Here is a 21,167-nt window from a genome sequence, read left to right on the forward strand (position 1 = left end):
TCGGAAGACCAGATTTTTGCTTAAAACGTTTCTATTACACGATTCGGAACAGTTTTATGTTAATATCATATAAATACACTTCATTTGGAAGGAACTGTAATAAAATTTCTTTGTCGAATTTACCCGCCTTAAAAACGCCCGTGAATCGGCATCCTATAGGATGTCACACACGCTACACTTGCCATTCAGAAATTCTTTACTTTGGGCTCTTGGAAGACCAAATTTTTTCTTTAAAAGTTTCAATTACACGATTCGGAACAGTTTGATGTGAATATCATAGAAATACACTTCATTTGGGGGAACTGTAATAAAATGTCTTTCTCGAATTTGCCCGTCTTAAAAACGCCCGTCGTATCAGCATCCTATTAGACGTGAACCAGACCGCACTCCCGAAACCCAGAATATTTTATTTTCCGTGTTGAGAACTACAATTGTTTACTAAAGACGTTTTATCTCAAATCACGGATGGATTTTAACCCAACACAATGAAGTAAAACTTCACTTTGAGCAATTTAACTTCGCCCTATTCGTTACTCGTCTTCGAGTTATGCGGAATTAGCTGGAATTGTTTGAAAATTTGCGGTTTATATATCAAATAGTCGTTAATATTTTAGTCTTTCCATTTTCCGCTGTATCAAAGAGGCGGAATTGTTTTTATTTTATCTAAAATATAACAGTTACTTACACAGACAGTTGTGTAGCCTATGGACCGCCATATTGCCCGTACTATAGTACGTAATTCAGCGGGTGACACCCGCGTAATTTGGTGCATTTTCAGCGGGTATCACCCATAGGGGTTGCGTGAATCGGGTGAAAAGGTCTTATTTAAAATTTTTCCGTGACAGCTTTTTTCATCCCATCTGCCAGTTGGTAAGTTTCCGTCTGCTTTCAAATCAAAATGTTTTCCCTAGATATGTAGTATTTAGGTTACAAGCCATCGCGTGAAAGTAACCTGGTAACAACGTAACTTAGTAAACAGGATCTTTATAACCGCTGATCTTGTGTCAGCAAATCTGCTATGTCATTGTTGTTTACGTACGGCTATTACATAACCGTTAGTGTACATTCCAGTTCTATAGCGATGCTGTGTCAGGCAATTAGTAGATACCAAAACCTGTGAATCGTATGAATAGAAGTTTGGAAAATCGTAAGGTTAAGAATGGCACATTATAAAGTTCAAAAAATGTCTATCTTTCGAGGCATAATATTATAAATTATAATATAGGCTTACAGCTGTAAAACAAAATTAGAAACGTGACGATATATGCTTCAGCTTAAATATACGTATCTCTTGCCCGTGGAAGTTGATCAATATTTCGCTTGTTTTTCCAGTTGCGCTGGCAGCGGCGTTTGTTATTAAGAAAACTGACGTGGTTGCAATAGCCAGTTTGTGTTCCGTAGATGCTGATTGAGTTCGTGCCTAAACTTGATGATGAAGTGCCTTGTGGTGTTTCTGTATTTCGGAGCTTTCCTCCCGTGTTTTTATCTGGAATGCAAAGGTGAGCACACGCGATCTTGATCTGAATTTTCTAATCTGAGTGCGGTGAAAAATTCTGAACGTTTTGTTTCAACCTCTTGATCTTGCATATGACTGAGCGTTTCCTCAAACTTCATCAAGGGTGACGCTAGGATTTTGTTCTGTGATACCTGATTTTAACTCATTTCAACAACAAACAAAAAAAAGAAAAACAGAAAACAGAGGGAAAGTTTCCTTTCCTTAGCTTTTTGACAATAGTTTATATACATACTCATTGTGGTGGCAGTTTTCTTACACAAACAGTTCAAAACATGAATAGGGATAGATCGACATGTCTAAACTTGCTAAATGACGTTCATTTGGCTGTTTGGAATTTTTTAAGTACAGTGTATGAACAGACTCATTTTCCGTATTATTTTTCTTTTAATACACCTTAATTGTCTGTTACTGAATGCAGATAGCATTGACTCTGCAAGGCTGTGCTGTTATAGTATTATTTGGTGGCCCCTTGTTGTCTCCTTTTTTGGGTGACAGAAAATTATTGATATATTTTTTAAACATTACTTTAGTACTTGAATCTCTGGATACTCTTCAGACCTATCCTGTACTTATTTGTCTTAGTGTACTACAGCCTTGTAAATCATTAGTTGTTATTGATTGCACAACTTTACTTATTCAATTATTTATCAGCATTTAAGTATGATGGATTGTCACAACATGTTCAGTACCCTGGGAGAAAATCAGAAAACATGTTTATTGACAAGTTTCATCATCACCGGTCTAGAAGAAATGCAGATTCAAATGCACAAAGTTGCAAATTGAATAACTGCACATATGTTAAGGTAAGATTTGTTAACAGGTCATACAGTGTATTTCTCTATGATTTCAATTTTTTGAAATGGGTCAAGTATCAGTTAATGAAAAATGCAGAGATATTGACTTACATTTCAAGTCACTCTTACTGTCAGTGATATTAGCCTAACAAAATTACTGTCTGCATGTACTGCCTCCTCTATTCTTATAAGTGTTTTTTGTATTTTCAAACCCTTCACTAATTTTATTCGTTATGTAGAGACCTTACAAATGTAGGTATTAAACCCGGCTTGAAAATAGAAGTATTAACTTGATAAAACTATGACAGTTTCACTTAACTTGCCCAACTTAACATAGGTAATTTAAACCCTGGTGGAAGTTCAGTCTTTAAATACAAACACAGGGACAATGTATGTGCTGCCTAACAGAGCTGATTTTGGGACTCCTCAATACAGTATGTTGAAGACAGAGTATTATGCACATCTCACCATATCAGCAATGATTGATAATATCTATGTAGAAGTACAATATATATATATATATATAGAATGCAGATACTCATCAAATCTTGACTTTCTCCATTTAATTTTAGGTAAATCATAAGTATTATGTGTCGCATACATATATCAGTGGCCAAAGATTTTGGCGGAATATAGAGGAAAATCCTAAAAGCAAAGTCAACTCTCTTTCACAGACCTTCTTAAAAAAGTCGGTAAGTATTTGAAATGACGTTAATTTTGACATAAATTTATGAGATGAGAACAAAAGCAGCATGAAGATGCAGTTACATGCAGTAGATCAGCTTGCTGACAACCCAATTCCTACATCTGGAACCCATTCCTCATTCAATACCAGAATAAGTCTTCTTTCTTCCTTGATTACAAAATGTACATGCTCTAGTTGAATGTGAAATTGTTCTTTTCACAGACACTTAAGCTCAGCTTTATCTTTCCATACTATGGTCACTACCTTGATAGTGTGGTGCTGACAACTGGAGGTGAGTTGATTCAAATTATACATGAATAATTGTTTTACTGTTTTATTATCATTTTGCCAAAAAACACAAAATATACATATTAAATTTAAAAAAAAAGATGAGGCAAGGGAGCCCAAGGAAGCCAATAAGGCTTGTGTATAGGACCACCTTTTAAAAATATGTCATCTAATTAATAATTACAATACTGACATCGGCAATTTAACTCTAAGTACACACAATTTGTTTGGAACATAGAAAATAATCATTAAATAGGATAAAAATAGAAAAGGCTGAATGACTGTAAGTGCAAAAATGAGAAAAGAAATGCTGCAAGAAAAAATGAGAAAAAAAGCAAAAGAAGCGAAAAACTACACACAAGCATTAGGAGAACAAAAGTATGCTTATACCAAGAAAAAATGACGTAAGTTTAGAATTAAACAAAGCAGTACTAGAGGCATTCTGAATTTCAGGACTAAGGGAATTAAATATTTTGGGCCCTTGAAAACAAAGTGAACATTTCCTTACATTTGTCCTGCAGTCGGGTAAATGATTAGATTAGATTAGATTAGATTAGATCAGGGCAAACGATGAGATTAATGATTGAAGTTCTTGCACGTAAATTACACTTGACTGTGAATGTTCTTACTTGAAGGTTTCCTGTACATGGATGTTCATAACACATCTCTTCTCACAGACGTGCAATACTTAGCTCCTCTCATGGCTTACTTCAGTCCAGTTCGTCATCCAGATTCTAAAGTCATCACCCTTGACGATGGTATCAAATATTTATGTTGTGATAAATGTATACTGGTACTTACTTTAGCTTTAATCTTGTACCTGATTGAGTAGATTACAGATGTACATACTTTGGTACTTCTATACTTCTATCTCAAGCACTTTTATTGAGTGCTAGTAAAAAGCATCAGCTACTTTGCTCAGAGAAGTTGAGTTCTTTTTAATAAATAGAAGGTAACTGACAAATTCTTTCAAACATTACTTATAAGTTGCAGTCGGTTGCCAAGATTACTCTATACAAACCAGCTGCTTGGTGGAGAATAGGGAACTTAAGATAGAGACGTTTTCGGGGCAACGGCAACTTCAACCGGACGTGACATCATCATTTGTTGGATATTGCGCATGCTTGTGCACACCACCTTGCCAACGTGGTCCCGTTGACGACGTGAAACTGGTCTGTTTGGCGTTGTGGCGAAAACGGGAGTATTTAACTTTAATTTCAATCAGGTTTGTTGCGTTTAGCAACCAAAATTTTGCAGATCATCGTTCTTAAATTGTCCTTGTTTTCTTTGAGGCACATTTCATGCTCGATTTCGAAGCTCTGTTATCTAAATTTACATCTTTGAATGTTTCTATGTTTTCATGTCACAGGGTCAAGATCCAACTTGGCAAACAGCCAATCGTAAGTGAGCTTGACATGGACAAAATTGTCCCACGAGCCAAATAAAAGTATCCAGACAAAAAAAAAATGAACTCCGATATTTTAATTGTGTGTTTTTAGTTCGCTCTTTTCGTTAGAATATCGTATAAATGAAACGCATTGAAAATTATACAGAACGAATAGAAGGTAATGCCATGTACTAATGTGGGAATACTGAAATAAAGTTGTTGCCGTTGTTGTTGTTGTTGCATGCAAGTATTTCCCGGGAATTATTTCAATACCAAACTCAGAATACGGTTCCTTGGTAGCAATTCAATGTTCCTGTAATTTGCAAGGCTTCGGCAAGCCTCTGGAAATCTTTTTTTTTTTAACACGAAATTCTGCCTTGCACTCAGCTGCATCTCGCATGTTATCTAGCGTGAACGGATTGTAACTGTCCCGAGGAAAATCAGTATTTTTGGACTCATAATTTTCCCACAAAATGAGAAACTCTTCATCCGATACATGTTGTCTGCATAGCAAATATTTATTCTCTTAATTCTTTATTGGAAGCCATATTTTCCTCTGCGGTATTCTTCTAATTAAAGGCGCCGTCCTTCTGAGTTCACTGCGATCTTAATGTTCAATTTTTGACGGGAAGCGATGGCTGCCTCAGTTCCAGGCTTTCTCTGCCAGTCCGGCCGCCGTCGCCCCGAAAATGTCTCCATCTTAAGTTCCCTAATATTATTAATAGAATGTACCTGAGGTTGGAAAAATGATGTCTCTAACTGTAATTTGATCCCCAATGTTAAGAATTTCAACATAAACAAGTTAGCTACATAAGTTATGTTTTTTTAAACATCTCTATGTACTTTTATTTGCTCAAAATTCCCAACAAAATTCCTCCTTTTGTTGTTTTAGGTTTACAGCTGACAGTACAGTGGTCAAAAGTTTATCTTCATAACAGAACTCATGGTAGTATTAAGCATGAAACGTTACCTAGTAATTTTTTGATAATCATTATCATACAGTGCTTTCAGTTAGGAATTCAGACATTTCCCATAAGTGATCTGGTTAATCTTAGTGTGCATACGGTCGAGATATTCTCATTACACCGTGAGATAAATTTTGATAATTTGATTAAATGACACTATAAAGAAGCCTCTGTATGCTGGGTATTTATTTCAATGATAATGATCACTCTTCAGGGGCGGATCCAGGATTTTTTTTAGGAGGGGGTGCACTTGTCTCTTGCTCTACTTCAACACCAATAAACCACATAGTTTTTTTTTTTTTGCAGAATACCACTTGTAGAAAACCGCAGGGTTCATCTCAGGGGGGGGGGGGGGGTGCGCACCCCCTAGATCCGCCCCTGCTCTTGATGTAAAGATCTTAGGGTTTAAAACAACAATCAAAAAGTGATTGCACAATGCTATTCTTTGGTCAAGGTTTAGTGGCATAGCCAAGGGAGGGTTCCAGGGGTTCCAGAACCCCCCTTGGGCTACAGCATGGGCTATAATTTCAAGAGGAACAAGATTTAAGGTGTTAAAGAAAATGAGAAAAAAATCAATTGAAAAAAGCATCAAATTCTATTTCGAGGGTTACATATGAATACTATGAGGATGATCATATATGTACGAGGCCCCAGTGTGTATACAAGCCTGCAAAGTGGGATTCAGCACCTTGTTGTACATGTTGTAAAGGTTTGACTATGAGAGGGTTTAATACAAACTCGTGTAGAGGCATAAAGTGAGAAGGTAGAATGAAATCAGCATTGATGTTTGCAAATCAATGTGAGGAAATTGACTGAAACTGGCACACTTAACACTAACAGATAAAACATTAAACATACAGTATTCAATTATGAGTTCATCGCAAGATGCAGTGCCTTTTCCTTACATAAAAGCTACTCAGTATCAGGCTCTGAAAGTGAGACATAAATGTCTGTTAGACTACCATCACCCCTAATTTTCATGTGGCAGCTTTTCCATTGGCAGCACAAGTGGCGCAACGCGGAAAAAAACCTTTTTAGTAGTGCAGTTGAAAGCTTGGCCATGAATTCTTTTCAAGCTGCATATTTCAAGTACATTACAAATTAGATCAGCAGAACTTGAGCGATGGCTCTGCACATTGTGCAGACTTAAAAAGTAGTTGGCAGCAACCATGACTAAAGAGCAAGAGTCCGCTGCTCTTGCTCTGATGAACATTGGATAATGCAAATTGGCCTAAGTCCACCAATCGACACCTTTGCACGGATTGAAGCATCCATGATGTCTTGTTCTTGCTAATATCCTTACTGAGTTAATGGCAAATCACAAGACTACAGTGTGTGTTTTAATGTATTCAATGATTATCAACATATATGTTGTAGTTTATCTTTTATTTCAGGTAATTTTTATTTTTTTTTCCTTCAACTTCATTAGCATACATTAGTATTTACCAAACCCAAAAACAGAAGAAAAACAAAAATTACTTGAGATAAAAAATTATCAACAACGTAAGTCCGTCACACTATCTCTTCATTGAAAGCGAAGCACTGTTATTGGAAATTTGTGCTCAGAATCACAAAAGGGAAAATAAAATTTTCCATGGGAGAATGCTTTATACCAGGAGCCTACGACCCATAGGCTCCTGCTTATACCCCGTGCTCTCCAAAGCTCGATTTTCAATCTAGACAAAAATACCACACTAGAAACCCTTCTATGCAAAAATGCTGGCCACGCACCTGAGGTTGACAATGTTAGTTTTGCAATGACATCAGAAAAATCAACAAAAAAGTGTGATGCATATCCAGATTTTTTGTTCTGTTTATTAAATCTGTTCAATTTTTTTTGTATTTTTTTTTACTAACTCTTGTCATCATTGTTGTGGGTTCTCTGGCTCCTATCAGTGTTACCATGCAAAACAATTCTTGATATGCAAGTAAAAATTTTATTGAAAAATTAACTGACAAATGAAAAACACCTGAAGAAAGTGATGTCTGCAGCCTGTACCCATATAGGGACTCACTCACTCTAGTCCGTGTCATGTTGGGGGGGAGGGGGGGAGTGTAAAAATTGGCTAGTAATTATGTACATTGTACACTTCCACTGGGGAATAAGACTGAAGAAAAGTCTGTGAAAGTGAATATTTTACTGCACCCTCAAGGTTTTATAGATACACGAATGCAACGAGAAAATAATTAACACAAATTCATGCAATCAAGCTTTTTATTTATATCTCAGCAGTGTCTCAACAATATAGAGCTTGGTCCATAAAGGAAATAAATTTTACCAAAGAAGCACAAATTTCCTGTAGATAATTATATTTATCGTTTCTTTCTTCTTTTTCTACTCTTTAAAGATGGACACTTCACATTTCAGTGCACTTTACATAAAAATGGTACAATATGGTTCGCATACAAAGAGGTAAATTATGACTCATCCTCCATAGCAGTTGTCTTAGTAAATTAGGGAAAATTACTGTTTCCTTGCATCATTCTGAAGCTTATGGATGTCCAGATTAAACCTGAGTTTTGTTTTTAGTGATTATAGAAAGGGAAAAATAGAAGAGTAAACCTTATAAATAGCTGAATGCCTAGCTCCTATAGACATTAGGACTTTAACTGAACCCCAGTGAGGTGAAACATGAATTAAGCACCCAATTTAAAAGATTATTCTTAATCTGCTAATAATTAGATGAAATTCAATTTATTTTCAAAATTTCTCACATCGTTTGAAATATGGAAGCTCATTGACCTGTGGGAGTGTGTTAATGACTCATAATGCACGAATTTCATGCATAGTTACATGTAACATAAGACTATAATTTTATCTTTTCATTTACATATGGACCTTCCTATTATAAAAGCCTATTTGAAGTTTCTCAGATTTTTTAATGCCGTTATTTGGCCATAAGGCATATGCATTCTTTTGACATTTGCTGTAGCTGTTGTTGTTTAATTGTCATTCTCTAGAAACAATACAAGCCAATTCTGCTTAACTGTTAAAGTTAACTACAGTCAACTCCCGGTAACTCAAACCCTCTATAGCTTGAACCTCCCACTAACTCGAAACAATTTTCATTTCCGTTCAGATAGTTTTCTGTATAATTTTACCCTCAATACCTCAAACTTTTTTCTATTTCCCTTGAAGGTTTCAATTAGCGGGAGCTGACTGTATGTTTTATGAGTGTAATGACTGTTTCACGTTATTGTGGGTCCATAATTGTCATGGTACATTTACTTATCGCACATATTAAGTATTTCTATTCATAATATCACGGTGGTTAAGCTCGAAAGCTAGGCTCCTCTGATCACCATACACTTCTATTAAAGCCATTAATTTTTTCTTCTTTTTTTTCCTCTTATTTGTTACTTTATTCCTAGTCGTTACTATTATACAGTCTAAATGTTGTAGATAAGTAACTAAACTGAACTGAATTAAAAACCATTGCGTTTGACTATTATTAAATCAGCAAATTAACACACCTATATAACTGGAAACAGATTGTGAAAGTCAAATAGTTACGTCAACAAATAATTGAGGAGTGATGAATATTGATCAATGTTTTGTTATAGCTAATGTATCGGTCAAATCAAAGCTTCAACATCCCCCAGGTAGGGGGGAAATTTGAACAATAATTTTCAAAAAAGTCAAATGCGCGGGGGTTTGCGCGGGGGGGATGTTGAAGCTTCGATTTGACCGATACATAACCATAGTGACTATGTTGCAGATCCCAGTTAATGTGTCAAGCATTCCTGATGTACGATACCACCCTGTGAGAGTAGGCATATCCGATGCATATGTAAGATATTACCGACGTTTAGGGAGGCCTGGAATCATCTACCGAGTCTTTCATATATACAGTCAAGTGAATATTACCAAGAACGGTGTTGTCAATGGATCAGCAGTGGTGTTCCACCCTCTAACAAGTTTGTTCTTTTTAAAAGTTTTATTACTGTAATCTAATAATTTTTAGCTGTTAATAACCGAGCGGGAGGTCTTTATGGGAGAATCTTGACCGAGGTTGCCAGTACAGACCGAACACAGTGAGGTCTGTACCAGCGACCAAGGTCATGATTTTTCCATACAGACCGACCTAGCTCGGTTAATAGCTATAAGAAGGTGTTTATTATATGGCCAAACAAGAAAGCAAAGGAACAAAAACATAAATAATTTTATTTGCTTCCCTGCGCGGGCTCAAGCATTTAGCGGGCTTTCTTCTGTCACTGGTCTCCAGTCCAAACGGAACAAAAATAACTGTTCAAAGTCCAGCTTTGTACAAACTTTGTACAAACAAGACAATCTTTTCACATTCTTTGTTTGTAACTTTTTGAGGAGAACTGTTACAACAAGATCGGTTTAGATGCCGGTTTAGATGCTGGATGGGAAAAACTAGACTGCGGTCGAGATCGATTTTAGCCAATCAAATTCTTGAGTTTGTTTGTTTCCAGTCCTTTTGAGACATGCCCATATAATAGAGAGTTAAAGATACCTGCACGGCTGACTTCGAGGGAGGCTGACCGGAAGTAAATTTCGCGTGTAGACCACAATGCGCGTGCTTGGTCCACGCGGATTGCAGTCCTGTTTGTGTCGAGGACGTGAGAAGTGGTGTTTTGCCGTGCACCAGTCAACGTGAGTACTGTTACTATTATTTTCCCATAAATTTCCGCATGTTTTTAGATTTTCGAACTTCATTAGATGAACATTGTGTGTCACTTTTTTGTTTTGAGTAATAAAACCACTGACAAGCTGCTTAAAATTGCAAAAGTGATGTACACAGCCACGGTGGAGCATTTCGACTGAACACCTGCGTTAAATTTTCTTGCTTTAATAAAACAAAGTCACTAGCACTTGAACCCGCTTATCCTCTGAATGAAAGATGTCTTATCTTGTATTAAACTTTAATCTAGACGGTCCAGATGCTTTTCCCTTGGTCAGTTAGGAGCGAGAAATCAGAGAAATTGTTTTATCTGCTTTCTCTTTTATATTTACAGGATTAGCGAGCATGGAATGGAAGGAAGAGCACGATCTCCTTCTCTGCCGGGAAGTACTCGTCTGTGAGCCTTACAAATTCAAAGAAAGAACGGTCGAAAGAGGCAAAATTTGGGGAGAAATTTCGAATCACCTTAATACCTGTGAGACCACCAAATTCCGTGTAAACAAGCGATTTGTAAGAGAGCGATTCAAATTGATCATACTCGTAGTAGGGCAGCTCTAAATTAACTGGTCTATTTGTCTCATAAAGAAACGCAAACTCTTCATCCGTTAATAGCCCTTCCGCGTATGCAATAACAATCATTTCACGAGTCTACCTTAAAGATGCCATGATGAACAAAACGTTGTCGTCCTCAACTTGAAATCTGCCCCTTAACGTGAAAAGTTTCCCGCCAAGGTAGTCGCCATCGACCCAGTTCTTCGCGCTCAATCAGGGCTCGAACTTAACTTTTTAGTCCACTAGCAAAGTTTTGCTAGTAAGATTTTTCTTTACTAGCAAAAGTAGGAATCTCACTAGCTATATTTCAATGCAGCCATTTTCCCTTTGAGGACTAAACCAATGTAAAGATTAATTTCAGCGATCTAAAAATTAAAAATAAATTGAAAAAAATGTGTATCAAAGCGTTAATTTTGTGGTCTCCTTTGCCGCTGTCCTGACATCCACCACCTATTTACTGCAGCCCTTGGGTGATAATCAGCTTGTTTCTTTGGCCCCTCAATTTTTACTCTCATCAGCATGTCCATGGTATCGTTCCCCAGTGTACAACGCCAGTCTGACTTGACCCTTTTCATTGTGGAAAATCCTCGTTCACATGAGGCATTAGCCAAGGGATATACTGATGTTAAATGGATAACCTTCATGATGTTGGAATAGTTATTCCTTTCTACATCCTCCTGGCTGATTCTCTCCCATAGACTCAGTGGGTGTAAAAATCGAGGTCGAGGGCCTCTTAAAAAATGCGGTTATTTTAGACATATCTTCAAACAAAAGCTGAAAACCTCACAAAGATGAAAATCACCAAATCAACTCTGTGCTCACCCACGAAGAACGCAAACGCGCAGCTAAATTGAGCATAGGTTATACATAAAACCGCTGACCAGTGACTGACATGAAACCTGCATTCTTTCTCGTAATACTCAATGTTTTCGTGGTTTTTTGCCACAAAATTCTCCAACAGCGTTTAATTTTTTAATCGAAATTCTACTGGAAAAATACCGGTACTCGCAAATGTTTGCTAGAGGATATTTTTTAGACTCGCAACTTCAAAAAACCACTCGCATTTCGCGAGTTTGCGAGTGCTAATTTCGAGCCCTGTCAATGTTACCGTCACCTAGGTCAGCCGTCCAGGCATCTTAAACTCTCTAATAATAAGTGATACAATGCAGTCCTAATTTGTTTATGCAAGAAGTAAAATATAATTTGTAAGCCATTTCCTGACCAATATACTGATTATATCTAAAGCTTTCTTTGCAACCCAGTCTTGTGAGCTTTAATTTTGATAAAAAATTTGGTTTTCAGACTGTGTGAGTAACCTGCAGCTTAACCTTGGGTTCCATGCTGTGTGGGTAAACTGTTACTGACGTCATTGTTTTCATTATACTGTACTTTCGTTTCAGGCTGTGTTAATGCCACCTCATGTACAGAGTGTATGAAGCGGAAGCAAACAACAGAATTTGACTGTCAGTGGTGCCCGCAGACTAAAAGGTAGAAATTGTCTTTGGAAAGCTAAAATTGTTAATTCAGAGCCGACTAAAAAGATGTTTCACCTGAAGAGAATACAGTCCCAGAGATCGACCGTGCAGACCATTTTTGTTTTATCGTGCATGGATGTGTCACATCTCAAACCTATAGAAGAGTAAAGAAATGGGTAGCAAGTATTTACTGGCAGCAGCAGGCATGTGCTGCAAGAGCATGACTGTAGCGTGAACTTGGGTCATGGCCATGTATCCCTTGGAAAACTCCTTTTTGGCGGGAAACTGGCCCGGTTCAGAGGCTGTACTTCACATCAGCCGAATCGATTCAGACGCTGATTTTTATTTTCAATGAACAACGGGGAAAAACGTGCATTTTGGTAAACTACATTACAAGAATTTATGTTTGGCTCATGTGAATTTCGGCAAATGAATCAACGCCGGCGGTCCACAGCTCTTTCAGTTGTATCCGATTTAGCTGATCACATGATGCACGTCGTCTGAACCAGGACTAAGATCACGTGGTCCATAGTACCATTCACTATTTCCTTTTGATATAACAAACATGATCTAAGACTGCTAAACAGTCTGTCAGTCAAACTAATTTCTATTGGTGGTTTAAGATGACATTGTTAATTACAATAGTCACTGTTAAGCTTTAATAACCCTAAGTCCAGTGTAGATGCAGACCACGTTCTTACAATAATCTTGCAATATTTTGAAGGTGCTCTGATACAGTAGATCGTAATCGTGCAGAATGGGAACTCCATAGGTGTAGTCAAAATGCCGTCAGTCAGGTATTACTAGTTAAAACATGTTACACTGCCACCAAAATGCCGACAAACAGATTGAGATATTACGACTGTTACGAGTTAAACCATGTTAAACTGCGACCTAAATGCTGTCACACAGTTTTTCCTGCTACCCTCATTTAGCTCCGTTTTCCTTGTGACAAGTTTTATACCTTCCTCTAGAAGCTTAACCTATAATAGGCGGACATCTACACAGCCCTCTTTGTATATTTTTGTATTTTGTTTGTCCATTCTGTTTTGTGCGTTTGTATATCGTCTTAATAGAGGTGTTTTCTTTTCATTACATGCACACGTTGGTTTTTGGTTTATCGGAGGGACTTGTACAAAGGCGTTTCCCCCTAAATACAGAGTGAGCCGGCACTGAAGACAGGTTTCACTATGCGTAGCGGGCCCTAAGGCCACATGGCAAACAGCCTGTACATACTTGCGGGACTCGAAAAACTTCCGACCGTTAGTCCGGATAGAGTAGATTTTCGTGCTGGGCAGGTAACTTTTAAAGCTCCTCACCTTCCCAGTGGGCAAAAATCCAGGCAGGTTAATAGTCTACTATGTTGGAAATTAAGCCCCGTTGGTGGATAGGTAAGGATAGTTTAGGGATAGGTAAATCATTGATATGCATAAGTGCCTAGTCTATGACGTCACCACAGAAAGAAGTGCCTTCCTCCATACTAATTAAGTGCCTAGTCACTGCCTTCCCGCATACTAATTTGGATTTCCTGTATACTAATTAAGTGCCTTCCTCCATATATAATGAAGTGGATAAGTTTACTTATGAGCGTCACTCTACTACAATAGGAACAATAGGCTTGCCTAGACTTGCCCGGTAAGTAACTTGATTAAAAGGAAAATAGGAGCGATCACCTAGCAACGCGAGAAACGGCTTCCTATATCTTATTTAGCCCTAAAACTCGGATATATCAACAAAACATACACAAAGGGTAGCTGAAAACGCTTTATTTCAAGTTTGTCTGACAATTACAGAACTGTTTTCCCCCATCTATCTCGAGGAAATGAAAGTCTTGTCATTTTCACGCACGGTTAATCAGTTAATTATGCGAGTTCACAAGCCCAAAGTTAAATACAAATTAGCTCTACAGGAAAAACCTCAAGGGAGCAACCTTGACGTATTATTATAAAACAAATAACTTAACAAGGATCAATTAAAACACGCGACTCATAATTGCTAGCAATAAAACCAGACACGAGATACCGTTTAAAACAAAAAGAGTCAAATACACATTGATTTGAAAGAAATCTATTAAAATAGTCAAAGAAAGCAAGCCATCCTTTAATTTGTTTTATTTTTTTTTTTACATTGCGCACAATGTTTTACTTACTCCCTTTTTAATTTTATTTCTCTCCTCAATTTTTTTATTCCCTTCTCCACAATTTTATTATTTTCCCTCCTCAATGTTTTTATTCCCTCCTCCACAATTTTTATTATTTTCCCTCCTCAATGTTTTTTATTCCCCTCCTCCACCTCCACCTCCACCTCCTCATTTCTATTGTTTTCTCTCCACCACCACCACCGCCAGATTTCTATTGTTTTCCCTCCACCTCCACCACCACCACCACCGCCACATTTCTATTGTTTTCCCTCCACCACCACCGCCACCGCCACATTTCTATTGTTTTCCCTCCACCACCATCACCACCACCACCGCCACATTTCTGTTGTTTTCCCTCCACCACCACCACCGCCACCGCCACCGCCATATTTGTATTGTTTTCCCTTCATCTCCACCACCACCACCACCGCCACATTTCTCTTGTTTTCCCTCCACCACCACCACCGCCACATTTCTATTGTCTTCCCTCCACCACCACCACCACATTTCTATTGTTTTCCCTCATAGTTTGGTCTTTTGGGCCTGTTAGGCCTGATTTTGGCGTCCACCATCATCACCACCACCACCACCGCCACATTTCTATTGTTTTTTCCTCCTCCTCCTGCTCCTCCTCCTCATTTCTATTGTTTTCCCTCCAAGTTTGGTCTTTTAGGCCTTTTAGGCCTGATTTTGGCTTCCTCCTCCTCCTCCTCCTCCTCCTCAAACTTGAAATAAAGCGTTTTCAGCTCCCCTTTGTGTATGTTTTGTTGATATATCCGAGTCTTAGGAACTATAGGAAGCCGTTTCTCGCGTTGCTAGGTGATCGCTCCTATTTTCCTTTTAATCAAGTAACTTACCGGGCAAGTCTAGGCAAGCCTATTGTTCCTATTGTAGTAGAGTGACGCTCATTAGTAAACCTATCCACTTCATTATATATGGAGGAAGGCACTTAATTAGTATGCAGGAAATCCAAATTAGTATGCGGGAAGGCAGTGACTAGGCACTTAATTAGTATGGAGGAAGGCACTTCTTTCCGAGGTGACGTCATAGACTAGGCACTTATGCATATCAATGATTTACCTATCCCTAAACTATCCTTACCTATCCACCAACGGGGCTTAATTTACAACATAGTAGAATACTCAGGTTATCCTTCCGCAACTAAATCATTCGCTAAAACAATCAAGACTAACAGGCTCCGGTCAACTTAGCAAAATGCCGCCGGGAGAGCTGGCTGCTTAAAGGACGTGCTGTAAGTCAAGTTTTTTAATTAAATATGGCCCTTTCCTCGAGTATAATTTGTGTACTGTTGTGTTCATTTGTTTTTTGATATCAGCCGTCAGATGAGAGATGCGTGGCAGGTACGGAAAAATCCAAGGGAGGTCTAGGAGCTGGGGCCATTGTTGGCATCTGTATTGTACTATTGTTGATCATTGGTATGGCAGCATGGTGTGTGTATGCTTACCGCAATCCAACCACCAAATCAGGACTCTTCCTTATTGATGTAAGTGCCACACGGCTGTTTGGTATCTGGTGCGTAGTCAATTTTGACCTGAACCACAGCTCTGGATTGAGTCAGTTTTGTTTGTTCTCTTATTTTATCTTAGTGTGTATTCATTTGTTGTGATCATAATCTTTCGTCTACTCTCTAAGATATACATGCAGGTATAATTATATCTTGTGTTACATATTGCTCGTGATAGTTACCAACAATAGCAACTGAACAATAATGTGTTATTCCAGGCTACTCGGCGTCCCAGGGAGCTGTTCCGGCGCAGTGGTGATGGAGCCAGTAAAGCAGCTCCTTCTGATATTAAGCCGCAGGTGCTGTGAGGCAGGGAGCGGGGACGGACATACGTTCAGCCAAAAATAACTTTGATGATATCACGATGAGCAACCTAATAACGTAGCTTTCAGGGGAGTGTTTTTTTGTTGTTGTTGTAGGTCTGTACTCTTTATTCTTCCCCTGAGCCTCAGTCTTCATTTGTTTCATTTAGTTCCGCTTTATTTCTCAGGCCAAATAAATTATTGTAATCCTAGTTGCTAAGCATGAATTCAAATGTTGTGTTGCGATGGGTTCTCCTTTTCGTGACATAAAACCTGGCACACTATCGCAGCTCTTCGTCGCAAAAATAGATCGTTGAAGAAGAAAATGAAGTTACCGTACTCCAAGCCTCCATGTATTACGTATTTACCATTTACAATTTCGACTGCTACTGCAGCTTATAGAGTGTTTTCACATGACGTCATGGCGGCCGTATTGGTGTCCCAAAACAATGAAACGGCGGCCGGTTTGGTGTCCCAAACCAATCGTCTGGGAGTTGTACTCTTTTCGTATGCAAACGCTTTCTATTCCAATAAATTTGCATAGATGCTGGCCACGTGAGTGAAAACACTCTATAGAAATATTAACACACCAAGGTAAAGAATGTTTGTCTTTTTTCTTGTGAATTGCGGGCGGATGTGGCTTCATTTTTCTTCATTTTCTGCTAGTATTTGCTTTGCTTTTGCAGCTATAGTAGTTGTAGTAGCCGAGGTTAAGTATTAGAATGGACTTCAATTCGCTATGAAGATCAGTAACAAAATTTTAAAGTGCCAAAAGGTATGACGACATTAACAAAGTTCAGCTTTATCACATGTGTTTTGCTGGATGATGACAACAACAGCCAGTCCTATAGACCTAGTCTATTTACGTTAAAAACCTTAACGTTAAAGAAGCGAAAGTACAGCTGAAAGTAAGCCTCTGCTAAGTTGTTAAATAATTTTGTGAATATTTAAAAGCCACGGCAATGTCGTGTTAACTTCTATTTAACGCGGAAATTTGATGTCCAAAGCAAAGGACTGTGTGTTCTTTAGAACGTAATTGTTACAAGTATGATAATGATATTGATGATGGCGATGATGATGATGATAAAGCACCACAAGAAAGTAGCGCTCCATAGGACTTCACTTGAATCAAACTAAATGTATATAAGTTTTGCAACGTGTTTTACCCACATAAAATTAGTCACTGATTTTAACTACAGAAATAATATAGATCGTTATGATGTGTTGACACGTTAATAAATCCTGCTTCTCTATGCATTTGTTGTTGTTTTGATGCCAAGAAAGTCATTCATAGTCCAAACCAGAAGTCAATTCAGTCATGATGCTTCTTCCTAAAGCTCAGTAGTCAAAACGCCCGAACAAGTCATAAGAACTGATATTCACGTGTTACTCATGAAAATGATTACACAATCCCCCTAATACCTTACAATTCAACTCTTTGACTAAGTGACTAGCAGATGGGTATGGGTATATCTAAACCAGGGTTTTGCTGTAATTCTCATCCACGCTTACATTGGTTTTAAGCTTGACTACTATAACTCCCCTCGGTATGGTATTCCCAAATTACAGCGTTTACGGAACACGGGAGCTCACATTGTCACGTTAACAAGGAAATATGATTCTATTATCCCAATAATGTTGAAGCTATACTGGCTACCTGTACAATCCCGCATTATTCTTAAAGCTAATTGTTATTAGTCTTAAAGCACGCAACCGCAAAGCACCTTATATTTCCAGTCTTCTGAGTCATCGAAGGTTCTCTTCGTCATTACGTTCCAGTGGCCAAGAACTGCTCACTGTGCCACTGGCTAATTAAACTTAAGACTTATGCAGAACGGGCGTTCAGCACTGCTGCGACGAGCCCATGGAATAACGTGCCTATCTCCATCAATAGCTATTTTTTAAAAACATTTGAAAAATTATCTTTTTAAAGAAGCCTACGACTTTTAACTATTATTTCTAGTACACGTATTTACATGTTAGTTATCTGTAAATCTATCTTAGTACGTTTTTGGATTATAGATTTTTAACCTTTATTTCTTCTACATATATTTCTAAGCTTTGTAATTAATTTACCTCGGTATGTTTTTGGCTTTTAGTTTTAACGTCGGCATAATCATTGTAAAGCGCTATGAAAGAGTAGCTGAAACTAAGCGCGATATAAATTATTTATTATTGTTGTTGTTGTATGGCGGGATTGGAGCCTCCTTTAGTGCATGCGGCATAGCTCGGTTGGTAAGGCTAGAAAGTCTACTCTCTTTGCCAGAAGTTCCGTCACTGCTTACTGAGCTTTAGGTCCGGCTGCCGCACGAAACTGATCAGGATGGATGTAACGTGGTGGCAACTAGGGTAGATATTGGTTTAGTTGTGTAACTTCAGTTATGTCATTGTTATGAAAAAAAAAAAGAATAAAAGCAGAGATTTCTGTTTTGCTTGTTTTAAAAGTTTTAAAAGCCTCCAGTCCAATTTATAATCTCATCGACACTTGAATAAGAATGGTCAGGGGGTCGGAGTTAAGTAGTTTGTCACGAACAAGTGCAAACTTTTTACACAATTATGAAACTGTTGGCAGAATCTTCAATTATTTTTGACGACTTAGCTCTTTCATGGCAACTAATTACAAGTTATGTTTACAATGAAGATCCAGTCAAGCATTAAACCTTATGTGAATGACTATGCAAATATCTAAAGGAAACAATCAAGGCATATCCAAAATTCGTGACTTTATAGAATCGGCTGAATCTCTTGGCCATGATCGATCTTAAGGTTCAAACATCCATTTGCATTATATTTTGTCCAACCTTTCCCCTATATGGTTCGCACAATCGAAGGTTTTCGACATCAGTTTGCTAGACTTGCAACAGCCAGGCGCGAATCCATACCGGTTTCCACCGTTTTACGGAAATCGGTCAGATTTTTCATAATAAATATATTTTTAGTAATCAACATTAAACTCTCAAAGTTGATATCTGGAAAATGGTTCGGACAGTCAGTAAATATCCCGTCTGAATGACTCAGAAACCCCGGAAAGGGGACTTTGCTCCCAGGGGAGCATGCCCCCAGACCTCTCTAGAAGTAGGAAATCGGTCAGTATTTATTCTAGATCCGCACCTGACAGCGTTAGCTATTTTAACTAGCACAAGCTGCCAAGGTAAGGACTCCCAATAATCATAACTTCTGTTATATTCCTTAATGCAAAACGGAGCTTTTTATATGGAGGTTGTTGCCAGTACAATAATAAAAGCCTCGTGACGAGGAAGTAATGAGATCAACTCAGTGGATATGTGCGAAATACCTCAGGTTAGAAGCTGTTGTATACCCTGACAACTGAGGTCTGTCTAATGATAGCCCGTTTATTATACTGTGCTACTGGATGTAACATAAAACGTAGAAACCTTTATTTATTACACACATGCACAAAGCATACAGTGAACAGGTCATGCAATGGACTTGTTGAACTAGCAACTGTCGCGGAAACTAAGCGATGTTTCGGAGAATGAGTTTATAGAATCGAAACAAACATATGCTGCGAAAACTGTAATATGAAACAAGTGTTTCGAAGTCTAGCCACATTGAAGAAACAATATTTCAAGTGAACGTTTGTTTTCTGGCGAGTAATACAGATGAAAAGTCCTTCAACTTCGTCGTTTTCTGTGAGATTAATCAGCTTGTCACCTACTGTAATTTGGCTCGATCACTACCAACGAGGCTCAAGTCTAATTCTAACAATGTTTCAGGGGCACCCAACGAGAATTTAGTTCAAAATCACTTAAACATAGCATTGTTAAACGTATATTAGTGGAGTATAGGCATATTTTTATCCCCTAAAAATTTTTCCTCTGTTCGGATTTCCTAGCTGAAAGTGTAGAGATCCGAGAATTATAGGGATCAAAACTTACCTTTTCGAAAATTCCTGCCAGAAAAAAAAGGCTCCCGAAATTTCTAGGTGACCTTTCAAGGGTGCAAAATCCGTTAAAAATGGGCAATTATACTATTTTTTAGATGGTCGAAAATCCTAGGAGAGGCAGGCAAGCAAGAAATTTTGCAACAGATGTTCTGAAAATTCTAGATCTCAATTCGTCTTCCGAACAGATATATTGCACAAATTGACGTTGACTGCCCCTGAATGTTTCTTCCCGTCAGAAATATCAGGAAATGGACTTGGCGAAATAGTCTATGACTTATTCACACCAATACAAATCAAACGTGCTGGCATCAGCAAGAGCCGGGAGAAGAGGGAAGAGGATCAGCTCATATTTATGAATAACACGATACAGGTGAGTTAAATCAAATCCATTCCTGACTCAATTTCCACATGGATGAAGAAGACAACATGATACACGACACAGTGACACACATCATTAAGTCTATTATTATTCGAATATTCGTAGAATAATCACAAGTACTACACGTCACAATTTAATCCTGATGGCTGGCAAATGTGGATCGATCTTAGGAGTAAAGATGGAAGCGTTTTTGATGAGCATTTGTCGTCAGCCAAACCCGCCGTCAAAGACATCAAACTGCCTTTTGAATTCCCATACTATGGTCATTTGGTAACAAATGCAACCCTAACAAGCGGGGGTAAGTAGGGTTTAGGTGCAAGCTTGCCTAGTCCCTGGCCTTCTCGGTTAATGCATTTCGGTGACGTGTCCAAGACAAACGACCAAAAACTCGCTCGGACCACGTTATCCGAAACGCATCGGCCGCTCGCGATAATGAGGCCTAGAGAATGGGCAAGGTGCAAGCTATACCGACCATCAATTACAGCTTAATGGCTTTTGTGTGTGCGTGCCCAGGTTGCACAAGGTGGAAATATGACCGTCGGCACTGTTGGTAACCGAAATATAAGGATTTGTGTGGGCAAAAAAACCCGATTATTTCTGTAA

At 38.3% G+C, this 21,167-nt stretch overlaps 1 protein-coding gene across 1 annotated transcript; it reads left to right on the forward strand.

The window, feature by feature from the left end:
* Positions 1 to 813: 813 nt before the first annotated feature.
* LOC140931423 (plexin domain-containing protein 2-like) lies at positions 814 to 17,531 on the forward strand. Its single transcript, XM_073381245.1, has 13 exons — positions 814 to 870; positions 1,333 to 1,499; positions 2,168 to 2,319; positions 2,883 to 3,002; positions 3,218 to 3,287; positions 3,919 to 4,041; positions 5,563 to 5,616; positions 7,984 to 8,048; positions 9,355 to 9,553; positions 12,237 to 12,324; positions 13,036 to 13,108; positions 15,788 to 15,955; positions 16,195 to 17,531. The coding sequence occupies exons 2-13, from the start codon at positions 1,430 to 1,432 to the stop codon at positions 16,282 to 16,284; spliced, it is 1,272 nt and encodes a 423-aa protein (XP_073237346.1). The 5' UTR covers positions 814 to 870; positions 1,333 to 1,429; the 3' UTR covers positions 16,285 to 17,531.
* The last annotated feature ends 3,636 nt before the right edge of the window (positions 17,532 to 21,167 follow it).

The sequence above is a fragment of the Porites lutea genome, chromosome 3, assembly GCF_958299795.1.
Source record: "Porites lutea chromosome 3, jaPorLute2.1, whole genome shotgun sequence".
In the NCBI taxonomy this organism is placed as follows: Eukaryota; Metazoa; Cnidaria; class Anthozoa; order Scleractinia; family Poritidae; genus Porites; species Porites lutea.